Source organism: Lactuca sativa, chromosome 1 (genome assembly GCF_002870075.4).
Source record: "Lactuca sativa cultivar Salinas chromosome 1, Lsat_Salinas_v11, whole genome shotgun sequence".
NCBI lineage: Eukaryota > Viridiplantae > Streptophyta > Magnoliopsida > Asterales > Asteraceae > Lactuca > Lactuca sativa.
In genome coordinates, this window is record NC_056623.2 from 87,004,692 (window position 1) to 87,019,553 (window position 14,862).

The 14,862-nt window shown below is 34.2% G+C and overlaps 3 protein-coding genes across 4 annotated transcripts; 2 read left to right on the top strand and 1 right to left on the bottom strand.

Annotated features, from left to right (window-relative positions):
• Positions 1–273: 273 nt before the first annotated feature.
• LOC111881690 (uncharacterized) lies at positions 274–2,306 on the top strand. Of its 2 annotated transcripts, XR_008224925.1 has the most exons (4): positions 274–363; positions 1,106–1,704; positions 1,790–2,166; positions 2,247–2,306. XR_008224925.1 is itself a non-coding variant. In XM_052765033.1 (3 exons), the coding sequence occupies exons 1-3, from the start codon at positions 331–333 to the stop codon at positions 1,953–1,955; spliced, it is 798 nt and encodes a 265-aa protein (XP_052620993.1). In that variant the 5' UTR covers positions 274–330; the 3' UTR covers positions 1,956–2,306. The 2 variants fall into 2 exon arrangements, 1 of the variants encoding a protein (XP_052620993.1); XM_052765033.1 differs by having other exon boundaries at positions 1,790–2,306.
• Positions 2,307–3,497: 1,191 nt separating this feature from the next.
• LOC128127550 (uncharacterized) lies at positions 3,498–4,376 on the top strand. Its single transcript, XM_052766106.1, has 2 exons — positions 3,498–3,846; positions 3,963–4,376. The coding sequence occupies exons 1-2, from the start codon at positions 3,694–3,696 to the stop codon at positions 4,374–4,376; spliced, it is 567 nt and encodes a 188-aa protein (XP_052622066.1). The 5' UTR covers positions 3,498–3,693.
• Positions 4,377–11,513: 7,137 nt separating this feature from the next.
• LOC128126897 (uncharacterized) lies at positions 11,514–12,710 on the bottom strand. Its single transcript, XM_052765071.1, has 2 exons — positions 12,181–12,710; positions 11,514–11,886 (listed from the first exon to the last, which is right to left on the bottom strand). The coding sequence occupies exons 1-2, from the start codon at positions 12,581–12,583 to the stop codon at positions 11,780–11,782; spliced, it is 510 nt and encodes a 169-aa protein (XP_052621031.1). The 5' UTR covers positions 12,584–12,710; the 3' UTR covers positions 11,514–11,779.
• Positions 12,711–14,862: the final 2,152 nt, after the last annotated feature.

Sequence of the window (14,862 nt, forward strand, 5' to 3'; positions counted from 1 at the left end):
AATAGCCAATTACACTAATTGCATTACAAAAATAGCCAAAAAAAATCGGGATTACATATTTAGCCACCCATTTCGCAGATGAGAAGGTCCCATCTGCGAAATGGGCATCTCATCTGCGAAAGTACAAGTGCCTGAAGCACAGTTGTGCTTCAGGCACTTGTACTTTCGCAGATGAGATGCCCATTTCGCAGATGGGACCTTCTCGTCTGCGAAATGGGTGATTTTTAGGTATAAAAACGTTTTTTTTTTTTTTCATTTTCACCATTCTCTACACAAAAACTCTCTCTAACTTTGGGCTTCTCTCGGAATTTTGGCTAGTTTTTGAAGAAAATGGAAGATTATGTCAACAATCCCGCAAATATGGTTAGATTTTAACTCTTTTAATGTTTAAAGTTTTTTTTTTTTTTTTATCAATTTTTGTATTATTTAGTGTTAAAAAATGGTAATTTTGTTGTGTTTGATTGATAGTTTTAGTATATTTTTAGTATACTTGAAGTTTAAATGCAAGTAGAGACAAGTAGAGACTGCGTAGATAATGTTTACAATTTGTTATTTTTGTAGTTTTTTTAGTTGTTGTATAACCTGAAATCTTGTAAGTTTTTTTAGTAGAAACTGCAAAATAGTTGTTTGTATATATATTTGTCGTATAACATTTGTATAAGTTGAAAATTTGTCGTATATATATTGTTAGAAATTGTTTTTATTTGTCGTATAAGTTGAAAATTTTGTATAAAGTAGTCGTATAACTTGCAAAATTGTTAGTTTGGTTGTCGTTTTATTTTTAAATTTTTTTGTTTATATGGTTATATAATGTTAGTTTTAATTAGAAAGATAAAAATTGTTTATATATTTGTCGTTTAAGTTGAAAATTTGTTTAAGTTGAAAATATGTTTAAGTTGAAAATATTTATATATGATATTGTTTTCTATCGTAAATATATTTGTTGTATAACTTGGAAAATTGTTTATATATGTGTATGTTATTGTTTTTTATCGGGGAAATATATATATTAGTAATTAAGAAAGTATTTGCAGTTCGTAATCATATATTTAAAAAAAAATATATTTTTTAGTTATCTAATTTGTTTTTGTGTTTTTTTTTGCAGCATGATTTTAGTTTAATGAATACGAAAGCCTTTGCGAACCTAAAAGGCTCTGGCGGTAACATATGGGAAGTCTTTGAAGTTTTAGATGATGCCCGACGTGCTATTTTCAGAAATACCGTCTTTGGCTATTTTATTGATGTCCCTCGTTTACAAGGGGACGCTTTATTGTTTCATAAAATGTTCCTTCATCAGATCCGGCCGGACCCTGTTTTATCTCCAGATGGAATAAAACGTTTATATTTTCGAGTAGGCAATACCAAAATGGTTTATGGGCCGGAAGAGTTTTGTTTGATTACCGGCTTCAATTTTGGGGAGTATCCAAAAAACATTGGGAGAAAAGGGTCGGAAAAACTAATAAGCAGTAAAAAAAGATGTTTACTGCGTGAACGGCTATTTCCGGACCATACTAATAGTTCGGTGAAAATCGGCGACCTGAAAAGTTTAATTTTAAATCAAACATTCTTAGCACTTGACGACCTTGATGCAGTTAGAGTATGTTTGATATACATTTTGTGTGAAGGTTTTTTGGGCAAAGAAGTTAACGATCGGGTGCCACAAGATTGGTTTTTTTTGGCTGAGAATTTGGATCTCTGGAATAGGTATATTTTCTTTACGTTAAAAGTTCTATTTTATTAAAGTTATAATTTATATAATAATCAATTTTGTTTTTTTTTTTTTTGTTAGCTTCTCTTGGGGTAGCTATCTATGGGATTTTACTTTTGTTGACCTTGAGGATACGTGGAATAAGATACATCATTATTTATCACTTCCTCAGCGTGGTCAAACTTTAAAGTATTCCGTCTCAGGATTTACGGCTCCAATTAGGGTATACAAATTTTCTTATATTTAAATTGTTTTATTGTTATATTTTTTATTTTAATTTTAACTTTTATTACTGTTATTGTACAAAATTGTAGATATGGATATATGAGATGATTCCGGCTGTTCGTGCATGTGGATTTGCATTGAGAAAAAATAAAGACTTGCCTCGGATGAAAAGATGGAGCGGAACAAAAAAATTGAAATGGGTTGACGTGAACAAGATTTGGTCAAAGATGCAGGTTTAAAAATATTTCGTTTATTATTAATAAAGTTGATTATTATAGTTTTATATGCATTTTTAATATGTTTAATTTTTTAGGAGGGGCTACCACCAAGACAAAACATGTTACCGGGTGATGGTGAGATGACATCTTTTTATTATATGTCATTTCAAGAGTATGTATATGGTGAAGGGAAAGCAGTTCCATCCCCAGTACGGGACCATTTTAGGAGACAAGACGAATCTTCGTCTAGTATGTCGTCCAGTGGTCGCTCTCATGGTAGAGGTCGGGGCAGTGGGAAACACAAGCTAGACGAGTTGTTGAAATGGGTACATGCACTGGAGCAGCATGTGTTTATGAATCAACAAAAACCTACATAGGTTTTTTTTGAAGAAGTGAATAATGAACAATTTTGGAACGACATTATTTTTGAGGATCCGACAGTGTCACAAAGAAATTATGATGAACAGGTTAGTTATACGCTACATTATTTATTAAATTTTATTAACATATATGAATACCTGTGTTCATATTTTATATTTGAAAATATAGGTTGTGCAAGATGAAGTGATGAATAAAAACAATACAACTCAAAATGTTTTTGGTGATACTCAAGACGACAAGGTTGTTATAGATGTTACCTTTACGATTTTAATAATTACTTTTTAATAAAGTGTATTTTGTTATTAAGTAAAAAGTTATATTTTTAATGTAGGTGTTGGAGGAGAGTACTTAGTATGCGGGGAACAAATTTGATGATGATGTGTGTGATGTAAACGATTATAGTGAAGTTAAAGAGGTTATTATATAGTTACATTAATATTAATATTTTGTTTATTTAGATATTATTGCTTATTAAATTATGTGTATTTCGTTATTAAGTATAAAGTATTATCTTTAATGTAGGAGTGGGAGGAGAGAAATGACAATGCAGGGAACAAATTTGATGATGATGTGTCGGATGAAGACGAACTTATAATAATGGGAAATGTAGATTATTTTCATGATGATGATGATGACAAAGAAGTTACACCCGATAAACGTAGGAGTCGAAAACCATCACAATTTTTATGCACTCCTTACACCGAGGTATTCGTTTTATTTATAAACTGTTGATTTTATGTTTATGTGAATTATCTGAAAGATATACATTTAAACATTTGAATATTGCTTTTAGTTGCACACGACACCGAAACAAAAAAGAAGAACAAAAAAGAAGGTTGGTATGAAATCAACAAGCCCCGTTCCTCCTCCAGTTTTTGGTGTTGCTCATGACTTGTCCAGGTTGCGCCTGCAACCTTACGTAGCAGGCGGTGAGGATGTCATCCAAAATTATGTATTGCATTCATACGATGTGCAGCATCGTTTGTTTAATTTCGTGTTAGATAGAGATTTTTGGAGCTCATTGTTTGGGCATACACACGACGGATGGTTGGAGTCAGCGGTAAATAAATTGTTAATTAATTCTTTTAAAAGTTAATTGTTTTTTAGTCAATAACAAAAGTATCATGTGTGCAGCATATAACCATTTGGTACCGACTTTTGATGGAGAGACGGTTTGAGAGCGACCGACATACAATAATGCCTCCAAATTTTTTTGTTTCTCATGCTTTGGAAGAAGGACAGGACTGGAGGGCGTTTATGGCTGGTATTGCTACATACCCTAACTTCATGGTTGCTTGGTGGGATGTTGATACGGTAAACTTAATATTTTATATTGAAAATAATATCGTTTTTTTGTTATGTTTTTGTATTGTGATGTTTTTGTATTGTGATGTAAATAAACATAATTTTATTCTCTGATCCTTATACAGGTCTTATTGCCGATTCATTCATCCCCTAATCATTGGCTATTTGGGGAACTACGATTAGCGTCAATGGAAGTGCATATTTATGACAGTCTTGGTAGAGGTGCTTATGAAAAATTCCAATCCGAAGGAATCTTTTCCAAATTTGAACGTCGGGTGGCAAATTATTTGGACAAGATTAAGTATTGGGCGCGGAGGAACATCCCAAGGATTCCATTGAATATGCAATTCATTTATGAAGAAAACGTTCCCCAACAAAGTAGTCATTTGGGAGATTGCGGTGTTTTTCTTTGTATGTTTATGGAGCAATTGGTTTCAGGTCAACCAATACGTGTTCTTATTGACCCAAAGAACGCATCTTTACAGTTCTGTCTCCGGATGGCAAAAATTATTTGGGGGTCTAGTCTTGCTCCTCTGTAGTTGGATTATATAAATGTATATACAAATTAATGTTGGATTTCATTATTAGTTTATCTTTAGAGTTTACTCAACGGATGACAAAAAATATAACGTTACGACAATTACCACAATTTAATGACCTACTAATTACTTATCAATAAATTCAAAACATAAGAACGACCACAACATTTGTTTTAACGTTACAAATACAACAATTTATTGACCTAACAACTTCAAAACCATAAAAACAATATTGAAAAGCTTACAACTTGTAAACAAGAACTGCCAAGAACAACACCCAACTACAAACCAACGCTATCTTAAACTTCTTATTTTCTGATTGAAAGAGCTTATTAGAGTTAGCTACTTTAGCTATTACCATAGAAGATTGGTCCTTCTCTTCATCAACCCAACTGATAAACCCGCATTTTGGTCCCTGTTAAATTTAATATCCATAGTAAGAAAATTAATTTGTGTCATGTAAACACGAGGGTTTAAATTTGAATGACGGTAAGAACATGATACCAAATACGGGCAAGCGTAGAACAATCTTCCTAGGTTTTTAGCTGTACCCGAAATCCTAACGATACGTTCTCCTCCACAATTGCAGTATGCCATTAGCCTTCTTATTCTTTTAAATCGGAGTTACTTTCTCAGTTAAATTTTTCATAATGAGTGACACCCATTTATAGAATAAATCATATTACGGACAATTCTTTTTTACTATGAAATAAACTGGTTTGACTATGAATTCATAAAAGTTCAACTATGGAATGGAGACAAGTACATTCTGTAGTATTGTCATGTCGGTCAGTGAAATTTGACTATGAAATGAACTGGTTTGACTATGAATTCAAAAAGGTCAACTATGAAATGCAGACAAGTACATTCTGTAGTATTGTCATGTCGGTTAGTGAAATTTGACTATGAAATGAACTGGTTTGACTATGAATTCAAAATGTTCAACTACGAATTTAAAGGGTTAAACTATGAATTTTGATCAGTAGAGATACAATATCTTCTATTTATAATTCCATTTGTGTGATCATTGTAGAGCACAATTATCGGTATTGAAAATGAGTAGTCACAGCCAAAGAACCTTTTCTCAACTACCAATTTTCTTGCATAACCTTCAAAGAACAAATCCTAATACCTTCACAGCCATTAAGAAAACCGATAACAACCGCTTTCAATTCTGTTTTGTGGCTTTAGGTTGCGTGGTATAACATACTTCTTTTATTGAGTTATACAATATTTCATGGTAATCTATGTCGATTAGTTCTTACATAACACTAATATGTCTTCGTTTTTATGTAGATTCGTACCTTCCTTAGGTGCATGATACCGTTGATATATGTGGGTTATTTACCCCTTCTTGGGAGCTTTCTGACAACAATGTACTTCGCAGTGGCTTTAGATGGAAATCATGAGCCACTACTCTTAGCACTTGGTTTGGGAACCTTACAGTGTGAAGAGTCATGGAGATGGTTCATGATGAGGTTAAGAGATTGTTTAGGTGAGGACACAGAGGTTGGTTTCATAAGCAACATGTGTGATAACATAGACTTTGGTGTTGACAGTGCCTACCCGGATTCCTATCATGGATATTGTCCTAAAGATATAGCTCGAAAGATACGTGAGTCTATCGGACATAACAATACGGAAGTCGAATCGTTGTTTTGGAAGTCATGCAATGCATATAGCGTTGATGATTTTTACTTGTGTTTCGAAAGGTTGCAAAGTACATGTAGGCAACCACCTTTCTGCACCTTGCTTATGAGTCCAATTTACTGGCTTGACGATATACCGATTTCAAAATGGACAAGAGCATTTTTCCCAAAAATACGTTACAATGTTAAATCGATTGACGTCCCTGAAATTTTGCAAATTATATCCTCACGTGAGTTTCCTATAACAACGATAATTGAGTTAACCACCACGTCGATAAAATCAAAGTATGCTGAACGGGCCGAACTGGCTGGTAAGGGAGATTGTTATGTTTTGTTTTTTTTATTGTGCTGCTATTTTTATTAAAATATCAAATTTTACAGGGAGGTTGTCTGGTGGGTTGACCCCTTACGTTGAGAGTAAGGTTCAAAAAAGTCTCAGCAAGTCTTACAATTGTAATGCAAAACGTTTGTATGGGGATACATTTGAAGTCCATGACACTTTTGCCACCAACAACGTACAACTTGAACGAAGGGTATGTAGTTGTGGTAAATGGCAAAAAAGCGGTATACCATGTGGCCACGCTATAGCATGTCTAAGAACCCGTACATCTGAGTCCATTCAGAGAATGGTTGAATACAAGTTCACTAATTATGTGTATCGAGTTGCATATGGATCTGAGTTGGTGAATGGTATACCATCATATGAGCATTGGGAAATACCAAATGAAACGGTGGTCCTGTTACCTCCCTCAATGCAGTAGTTATTCATGTAGCACATTTATGTTTTATGTAGTATTATGTATTAGTTTTTTATGTACTCCGTTTTTATTTTACTGCTGTGTTACGTATTAGTTATCCATGTACCCAGTTTATTTTTTATGTCGTATTATGTGTTAGTTATTTATGTACCCCGGTTTTATTTTATTGCTCTCTAAATATTGGCTATTGAGGGAACAACATACATTAAAAGAAATGGACGTTTATTAAATAGTAACGACTAGACACATACAACAAAAAGCAACTTAAATAACGAAAAACAATTAACTTAACCAACATGCATATTAAAAATAAGGGACATTCTTTAAAACATTCCATGCATCTAAGTGGGTAAACTCGCTACCATCGTATTGAAATCTATTTATAACGACTCCTTACTTTCCTGGTGCAATGAGTTGTCAACTCAAACAGCAATGTATTGTGTTGTCATTCAACCGGGGATGAATTGTCAACTCGAACAGTGATCTGTTGTGTTATAAGTATAGTACACTGCATTCGTCAGTTAATTTTGACTATGAATTGCAGACATATTAGAAGTTTGAACTGCGATTTTGTGTAGAAACTACTATAAATTGACCCTAAGTTACACGCAAAACGTTATTAAATTAACCAATATAGTTGTTCAAATATTGTTTTTTAGATTCTACCCTCTTTGTTTCAATCCAAATGACTTCTATATCATGGAGCAATGAAGAGTTCTTGGTTCTTACACATGCTTATATTCATGTGTACGAGACAAGCAAGTTGAATGATCCAATGTTTTGGAGCCGTCTAACAAATATTTTCAATGCTGCAAACCGAATGGCTACAAGAAACGATCGTGACGAACTAGACATCTTAGCAAGATGGTATGAAATGAAAACCGAAGTTCTATTATTCAACGATCTTTATACCAAAATTGACGATGCCCGTCTAAATGCTACTGAGGATGTCATCTTGGAAGCTGCTAAGGAGGAATACAAGTCATTAAGTAACGGGTTGGAATTCCAGTTTGAAGCCCCTTGGAATATTTTGAAATATATCCCGTTTGTTTAAAATCTATTTTAGTTTATTATTTGAGTACTAGGTTATTTTCATGTACTAGGTTATTTTCATGTATTTCTTATGTATTTCGTTTGTTTAAAATCTATTTTAGTTTATTATGTGAGTACTAAGTTATTTTCATGTATTTCGTATGTAATTCGTATGTATTTCATATGTTTAAAATATATTTTAGTTTAGTATGTGAGAAACTCGTATGATTAAGTTGAGTTAATATATATATTTTACTTTATTATGTGAGAAACTCGTATGATTAACTTGAGTTAATAAATGGCCATTGCATTAGTTATCAAAATATATTAGAATACATTAGTAACAAGATTCCATGAACCATTAAAACATCACAACAATTACATGAAAAAAACGACATAATACGAACAAAGCATTAACGTAAAACACAAGTCCATGGCTTATTCTTAACACAAATTAGAGCGATCTACTTGAAATACTGTTTATCTCTAACAACCTTCCAAACTTCCTCATATTCGAAGTCTCTGCCTTCATGCTCAAAGATGTAAAACTCTGTAACAACTTCCAAGAACTCTTCTTCGTCACGACAACGAACATTGTTACGTTTCGCATAACTACATGCTCGATTGAACCATGTCACTTCCTCCTTTACATCCGTCCACTTAGTAACAACATCTGATTTTTCTCTTTTTTTCCCTTCTCCCATCTCATGGTTAAACAAAGATGTGATGCGACTCCATTCATCACCAATTAGGCAATGCGGGGGAGCAAGTAACGGTTCACCATCCTTAACACTTAGCCAGCACCGTGTTAGAACTAACACCTTGTTTGTCGTCCATGGCCTTTCAGAATTGGAACCAGGTAATTCATTCGAAGAACTTGATGCATTCGACGACATTTCTAATAATGGGAATTCGTTTCGTTTAGGTGATTTGGGTGTTTGGTTTATAGATCTTAAACATCTATTTATATAAATAAATAGACTATGAAATAATACTTTGACTACGAAATGGTTATATTTGGACTACGAATTTCAGCTTTATGCAGTGTTTTGTCATGTCAAACTGTCATTTATCTCTTGTCACTTAAGGGACCCACTGGGATGTGCAGGTTACTATAGTGACTTGTCATTACTGTCTAGTCATTTCAAAGTTGGACTTCTCATTACTGTCTAGTATGTATAAATACCACTTATTGCTCCAGTTTAATACAACATCGATTTTATTATGAGTTCCTCACACAAATTCGAAATTTGCTCATGCAACGAAGTAGATTGTTACTACTGTGATTCGGTAGACCCTTTTTTTACACCCTCTTCAGTCGGGTCATATATGTCACATGAAAATTTTGAAGAATTAAAGAAGGCTGAAGCACAACAAGAAGAGGACAAAGAGTCATCCCGACTTCTCACTCAACTTGCTAATGATATAGGTTCGGAATGCAAACAAGCTGAAGAATGGATTGACCTCAATAAAAACAAAATCAAAGAGCATAAAGATTGGATAAAAAAGAGTAAGAAGGCAATCAAAACGACTGAAAAACGGCTTGCTGAGAAGGATGAGCAGTTGATACACATTATGGTAAAAAAGGATCGTTTCGAAGACAAAATGAGAATTAGGGATGACTATATAACAATGGAAAAAGAGAAGTACCCGTTGCAGTTCCCTGAGTTTAAAAATTAGTTATAAAGTTGTTGTAATATTATCATGAAACAGATTAGGTTGCCAAAGGATCGTTTGTTGTTTTTTTTTAAATAACATGTTGTAACTGTTAAAATAAATCTGCAAACTATATTTTATAATATAAAGGCTTCATTCATTGTTATAATCAACAAACTTAACTAAAATATGAAAGCATAGCAATGTCTTGTAAGAGTTAATAAAAATATTACAATACATAATAAGCTAACAACTCGTCATTACTCTTAATTTCAAGGTTGTTTTATATCAAAATCAGCGTTATGGGTTTGTGAGCAACCCGCTGAACCACCAATATTATATGCCATTTCTGCAGTAGAAATTATGTGACCTGCTCTGCTACCAGACGCCCTTCCAGTACAATTATTTCTCGTGTGTCCTAGTTGACCACATGTAGAACACTCTTTTATAATTGGACCCTCGCCTTGGGATGGAATGCGGTCTGTGTTTCTTGGCCTGCCTGGCTGACGTTTATCCATTATAGGTGGCTTAACAATTATCAAATCATCGGGGATCTCCCATTCGGATGGCTTCGGCAGAGGGTTTATTGATTCCTCATATGTTTTCCTCAGTGTTTCGGTAAAGTAAGCATTTAATGCAAACCTCGAGCAGTCTTGGTAATTGTTCACTGTTAAACATCTTATGACATGACCACAAGGTATCCCATCAAGTTGCCAATGCCTACATGTACATGTCATATGTTGAAAATCAACAATCACATTTTGTGCCCCCTTTTTGACCTCGCATTTCGTATTTGAGATCATGCGAACATCCAATTTGGTAAAATTTTTCTTGTTTTCTTTTACAACTTCATCCGCCCAAGGGGTAAGGGTTGTTGTTGCTTCCGCTAAAAAAACAGCCAAAATGAAGAAGTTAAAATCAATAACATCGAAACTAATAAAACATTAATATTACAAATTTACGTAATACCTGCAAAGTTACGTCTTTGAAACCACCATTGTTGCATTGTAGCACGAAAAAAATCAATCAACATAAGTATTGGCACCTTACGTGCGTGTCTAGATAATGCATTTATAGACTCCGCACTGTTGGACGACATAAGATTGTATCGGTTCCCTTTAAAATGTGCCCTTGACCAGGTTTCTGGATTTATACTTTTTAAGTACTCCCATACTGGTTCTTTTGTCTTTTTCATAACATCCATGGCAGCATCAAAAGCATCAACTGTGTACGCCCTACACGCCTCCCAAAAAATTCCTTTAACCGTCTTACTCTTGCCGAATCTAGATACTATGTTGAAATACAAATGGACACCACATATTCCATGATGAGCGTGAGGAAAAATGTTGGCAACGGATGTTGCTATAGATGGAGACCTATCAGATATAATTGTAAGCTCCTGCATATTTCCTATGCAATCACGTAGTTTTTGAAAAAAACCATGTCCAAGAATCAGTACACTCATTTTTGCATATACCATATGCAACCGGTAATATTTGATTTTGTCCGTCCTTAGTAACTGCAAGTAGCATGGTACCTTTGAACTCGCCCTTTAGGTGAGCTCCATCTACTACTAGGGTCGGCTTACAAAAATTGACAAAAGCTCGTACCTACAATACATTGTATATCTATTCAAATACACCAAAATAAATATTAAAAAAAAATTCAAACCGATCATACAAAAACTAACCGAGCAACCGAGTGCGACGTACAAAAACTCAAACCGATCATCAGCATTTGTTTTAATATGTGTGACAGTACCCGGATTATGTTTGGCCAAGTTGTGACAATACGCCGGAAGTTTGGTAAAAGAATCCTCTTTCGTACCCCTTAACGACAACAATGCATATTGCTTCGCACGCCATGCCTGATGGTATGAGATATTGATATTCAATTGAGCATTCATATCATTAACAATTTCTTTTCCCCGATAAACTCTACTATAGTCTTCCGCCAAAACATCAGCAACATATTCACCCAAAACATATTTGTTTGCTTGTCGATGATTAGGTTGCAACAATGTTGAAGAACATATGTGTACATCAACAAATTTATTCACTTGGAAAAGTCCATCAGTATTTTTAATTGCTTTTGCTCTTAGTAACCAAGAACAATTTTTCGAAACACACACAGCTTCATACCTTGATTTGGTGGATCTACTTGTCCTCGTCTGGAAACCTTCTCGAAGACATTTTTTACCAATACACCGCTTTAAAAGTTCTTTGTTTTTAAATATACTCTCACATTGAATCTTTTGAAGATTAATGTCTACCATCTGTGTTGGGATATCTTCATTATTATCAACTGGTCATGCTGGTACAGGGGGCATACCGTAAAAAAGGTTATCGGGATACTTAGCTTTAACTTCATCACCCAACTCATCTCTATCGGAATTACTTTGTAGCTCGGTTATATCTAAACATACATCACCAACATCAACATAATGCCCGTAAACATGATTTTTTTCATTTTTTTGAGTTGAATTTTTTTTCTTTTTAGTTTTATCTACCACACGCCTATTCATAAGTTTAACTTCTTGTTCGACAACATCATCACAACGACCACCAACATGATTAAGATATGTACCAACATCATCATCACCAACATACTTGTAATTATCGGGATCCACATATTGAATAGGTGAATAACTAACATTAACATTTTCAGCAACACTGTGAAACTGAGGTACACTAGGAGTATTGAAAGTACCTATCGGATCGTTGCTCCCTTTAAAACTGCATAAATTACCAACAACTTCGTTTCCAATTTCACCGCCCCCATTAACCTCCTCAACTTCATCAACCACCACAAACACTTTCACAGCCCTTCCTCCACTACATTTGATTACGTTTATCAACATTCTAACATCCACGTCTTCAACTATAGCTATATAATAATTTAATTCAGGATGGTGGAAACGAAGACTAATTCTATATTTGTCTAACAAACCAATTTTGCTTCTTACCATAGATACAAAATCACTATAACTAATATACTCAGAAAATATCAAAGCAAATTCAGAAATACCTCCCTGTGGACATATGTATTCCAGATTAGTTCCATTAACTTGCCATCTCCCACCAGTTACAAGACAAACCAAATATTCAATCATTTTTTGAGCAAATTGTAGAGATAGAGAGTATTTCACAAACCAAATAACAACCAAAATGATATTTTTTCTACAAAAATTTTTATATACCAAAGCCCATTTCGTAGTCAAACCAATTCATTTCGTAGTCAACCTTAAAAAAAAAAAAAAAAAAATCATCATTTCGCAGATAGGATCAGAGGATTTCGCAGATGGGACCTATTCCATCTGCGAAATTACCCCTATTTATACCGAAAAAATTTAAAAAAAAAAAATTCTCATCTGCGAAAGTACAAGTGCCTGAAGCATAACTGTGCTTCAGGCACTTGTACTTTCGCAGATGAGATGCCCATTTCGCAGATGGGGCCTTCTCATCTGCGAAACGGGTGGCTAAATATGTAATCCCGATTTTTTTTGGCTATTTTTGTAATGCAATTAGTGTAATTGGCTATTTTTGTCATTTTCTCATTCATTAATCTAAATTCACTCATAAAACAAGGTAACACAAAAAACTTTTGGTGATCCATAACTTATTCTTAAGTTATGGAATCCTTTAAAACATTAACACCAAATTTTGTAACTCCATAAAAACTTTGAATCAATTTTTTTTAAAAACCTTTTCATATCCATAACTTATGGAGGTTTCAAAAAATAAAACTCTTTAGATCAAACTTTTAAAACTAATAAAATAATCATATCATTTTATCTTTTATTAAATTTGACCTAATTCAACTCATAAAGCAAATTATTCAAATTTTACAAATAATTAGTTTTTCACAAGAACAAGTAATTATCTTAAAATTTGACAAACTTCATGGTTTTTTCCTTTTTTTTTCAACTTGGAAAATAAAATATTTGCATCAATATAACAGAAAACAACCCGTGGCTCTGATACCACTGTTGGGTTATGAGCATTCTAACACTCCTAAGTGTACATGCAACCCTAAATACCTTGGATCTATGTTTTCTCTATTATACATGCAAATAAGAACATCCAAGGTATTATCCTAATCTAGCATACAAAAAACAATGAGTGTAACAAGATAGAATACATACCTCTTTGAAGTAGAAAGTCTTCATGAAGCTTGAGTGCCTAGTGCCCCAAGTGTGACACCTCAAATGGAATCACAATCACCAAAACACTTAGAATAACTTGAGAGAATTCTACAACTTATGAAATCGGCTAGCCCTTTCAGTTCACACTCTAGTGTGATTCTAGTCGCCAATTTTGTCAAGAATAAGATCTTTATATAGTGTTACAATTAGGGTAAACCCTAATTGTCATGACTTTCCATTTCCTTTGGATCCATGGGTTCAAATACACCATGGAGCATCCATGGACCATCCTATGGGTTTTAGCCCAACTTGATTATCCATGGAGCATTAGCCCACTATACAAGTATGGATTATTTACACAATCAACCCATATATTTAATTAGTCTTCTATTGATCACTTACTTAATCCTAGATTAATTCTTGATCAATACTAATTAAATAATCTCATTATTCTTATTATTAATATACTAGAACTTATAATATATTAATAACCATAAGTGTCTTATTTCTCTCATTATAGTCTATCCAAGTGCATGATGGTATGCAACCCAAATGGACCATGCCGGGTCGGGTCAAGTCTTACCAATTATAGTTATGGACTTAGACATTAATCCAACAGATGACACATGCGAGTCTTGTTTACTTGGAAAGATGACCAAGTCACCCTTCACTAGCACATGTGAGAGGGGTGAGGGTCTATTGGACCTTATACATACCGATGTATGTGGACCGTTTAGATCAACCACAAAGGATGGGAACCGCTTCTATGTGACTTTTACCGATGACTATAGTAGATACGGGTATATCTATTTAATCAAGCAAAAGTCAGAAACGTTTGAAAAGTTGAAATAGTTCAAGAATGAAGTGGAGAATCAATTGGGCAGGAAAATCAAGATGCTTCGATCCGATCGAGGAGGAGAGTACCTAAGTCTTGAATTCCACGACTATCTCAAGGAGTGTGGAATAGTTTCACAATTGACGCCACCTAGGACACCACAGTTGAATGGTGTGGCAGAAAGGCATAATCGAACCTTCTTAAACATGGCCCGCTCTATGATGAGTCGTGCTTCACTATCTATCTCATTCTGGGGGTATGCCTTAGAGACTGCCGCCCATATCCTTAACCGAGTCCCTACTAAGAAGGTTGCCAAAACACCTCACGAGATGTGGACAGGGAAAGCTCCCTCGTTAGCACATATCAAGGTTTGGGGTTGTGAGGCTTTCGTAAGACGAGATACTCACGACAA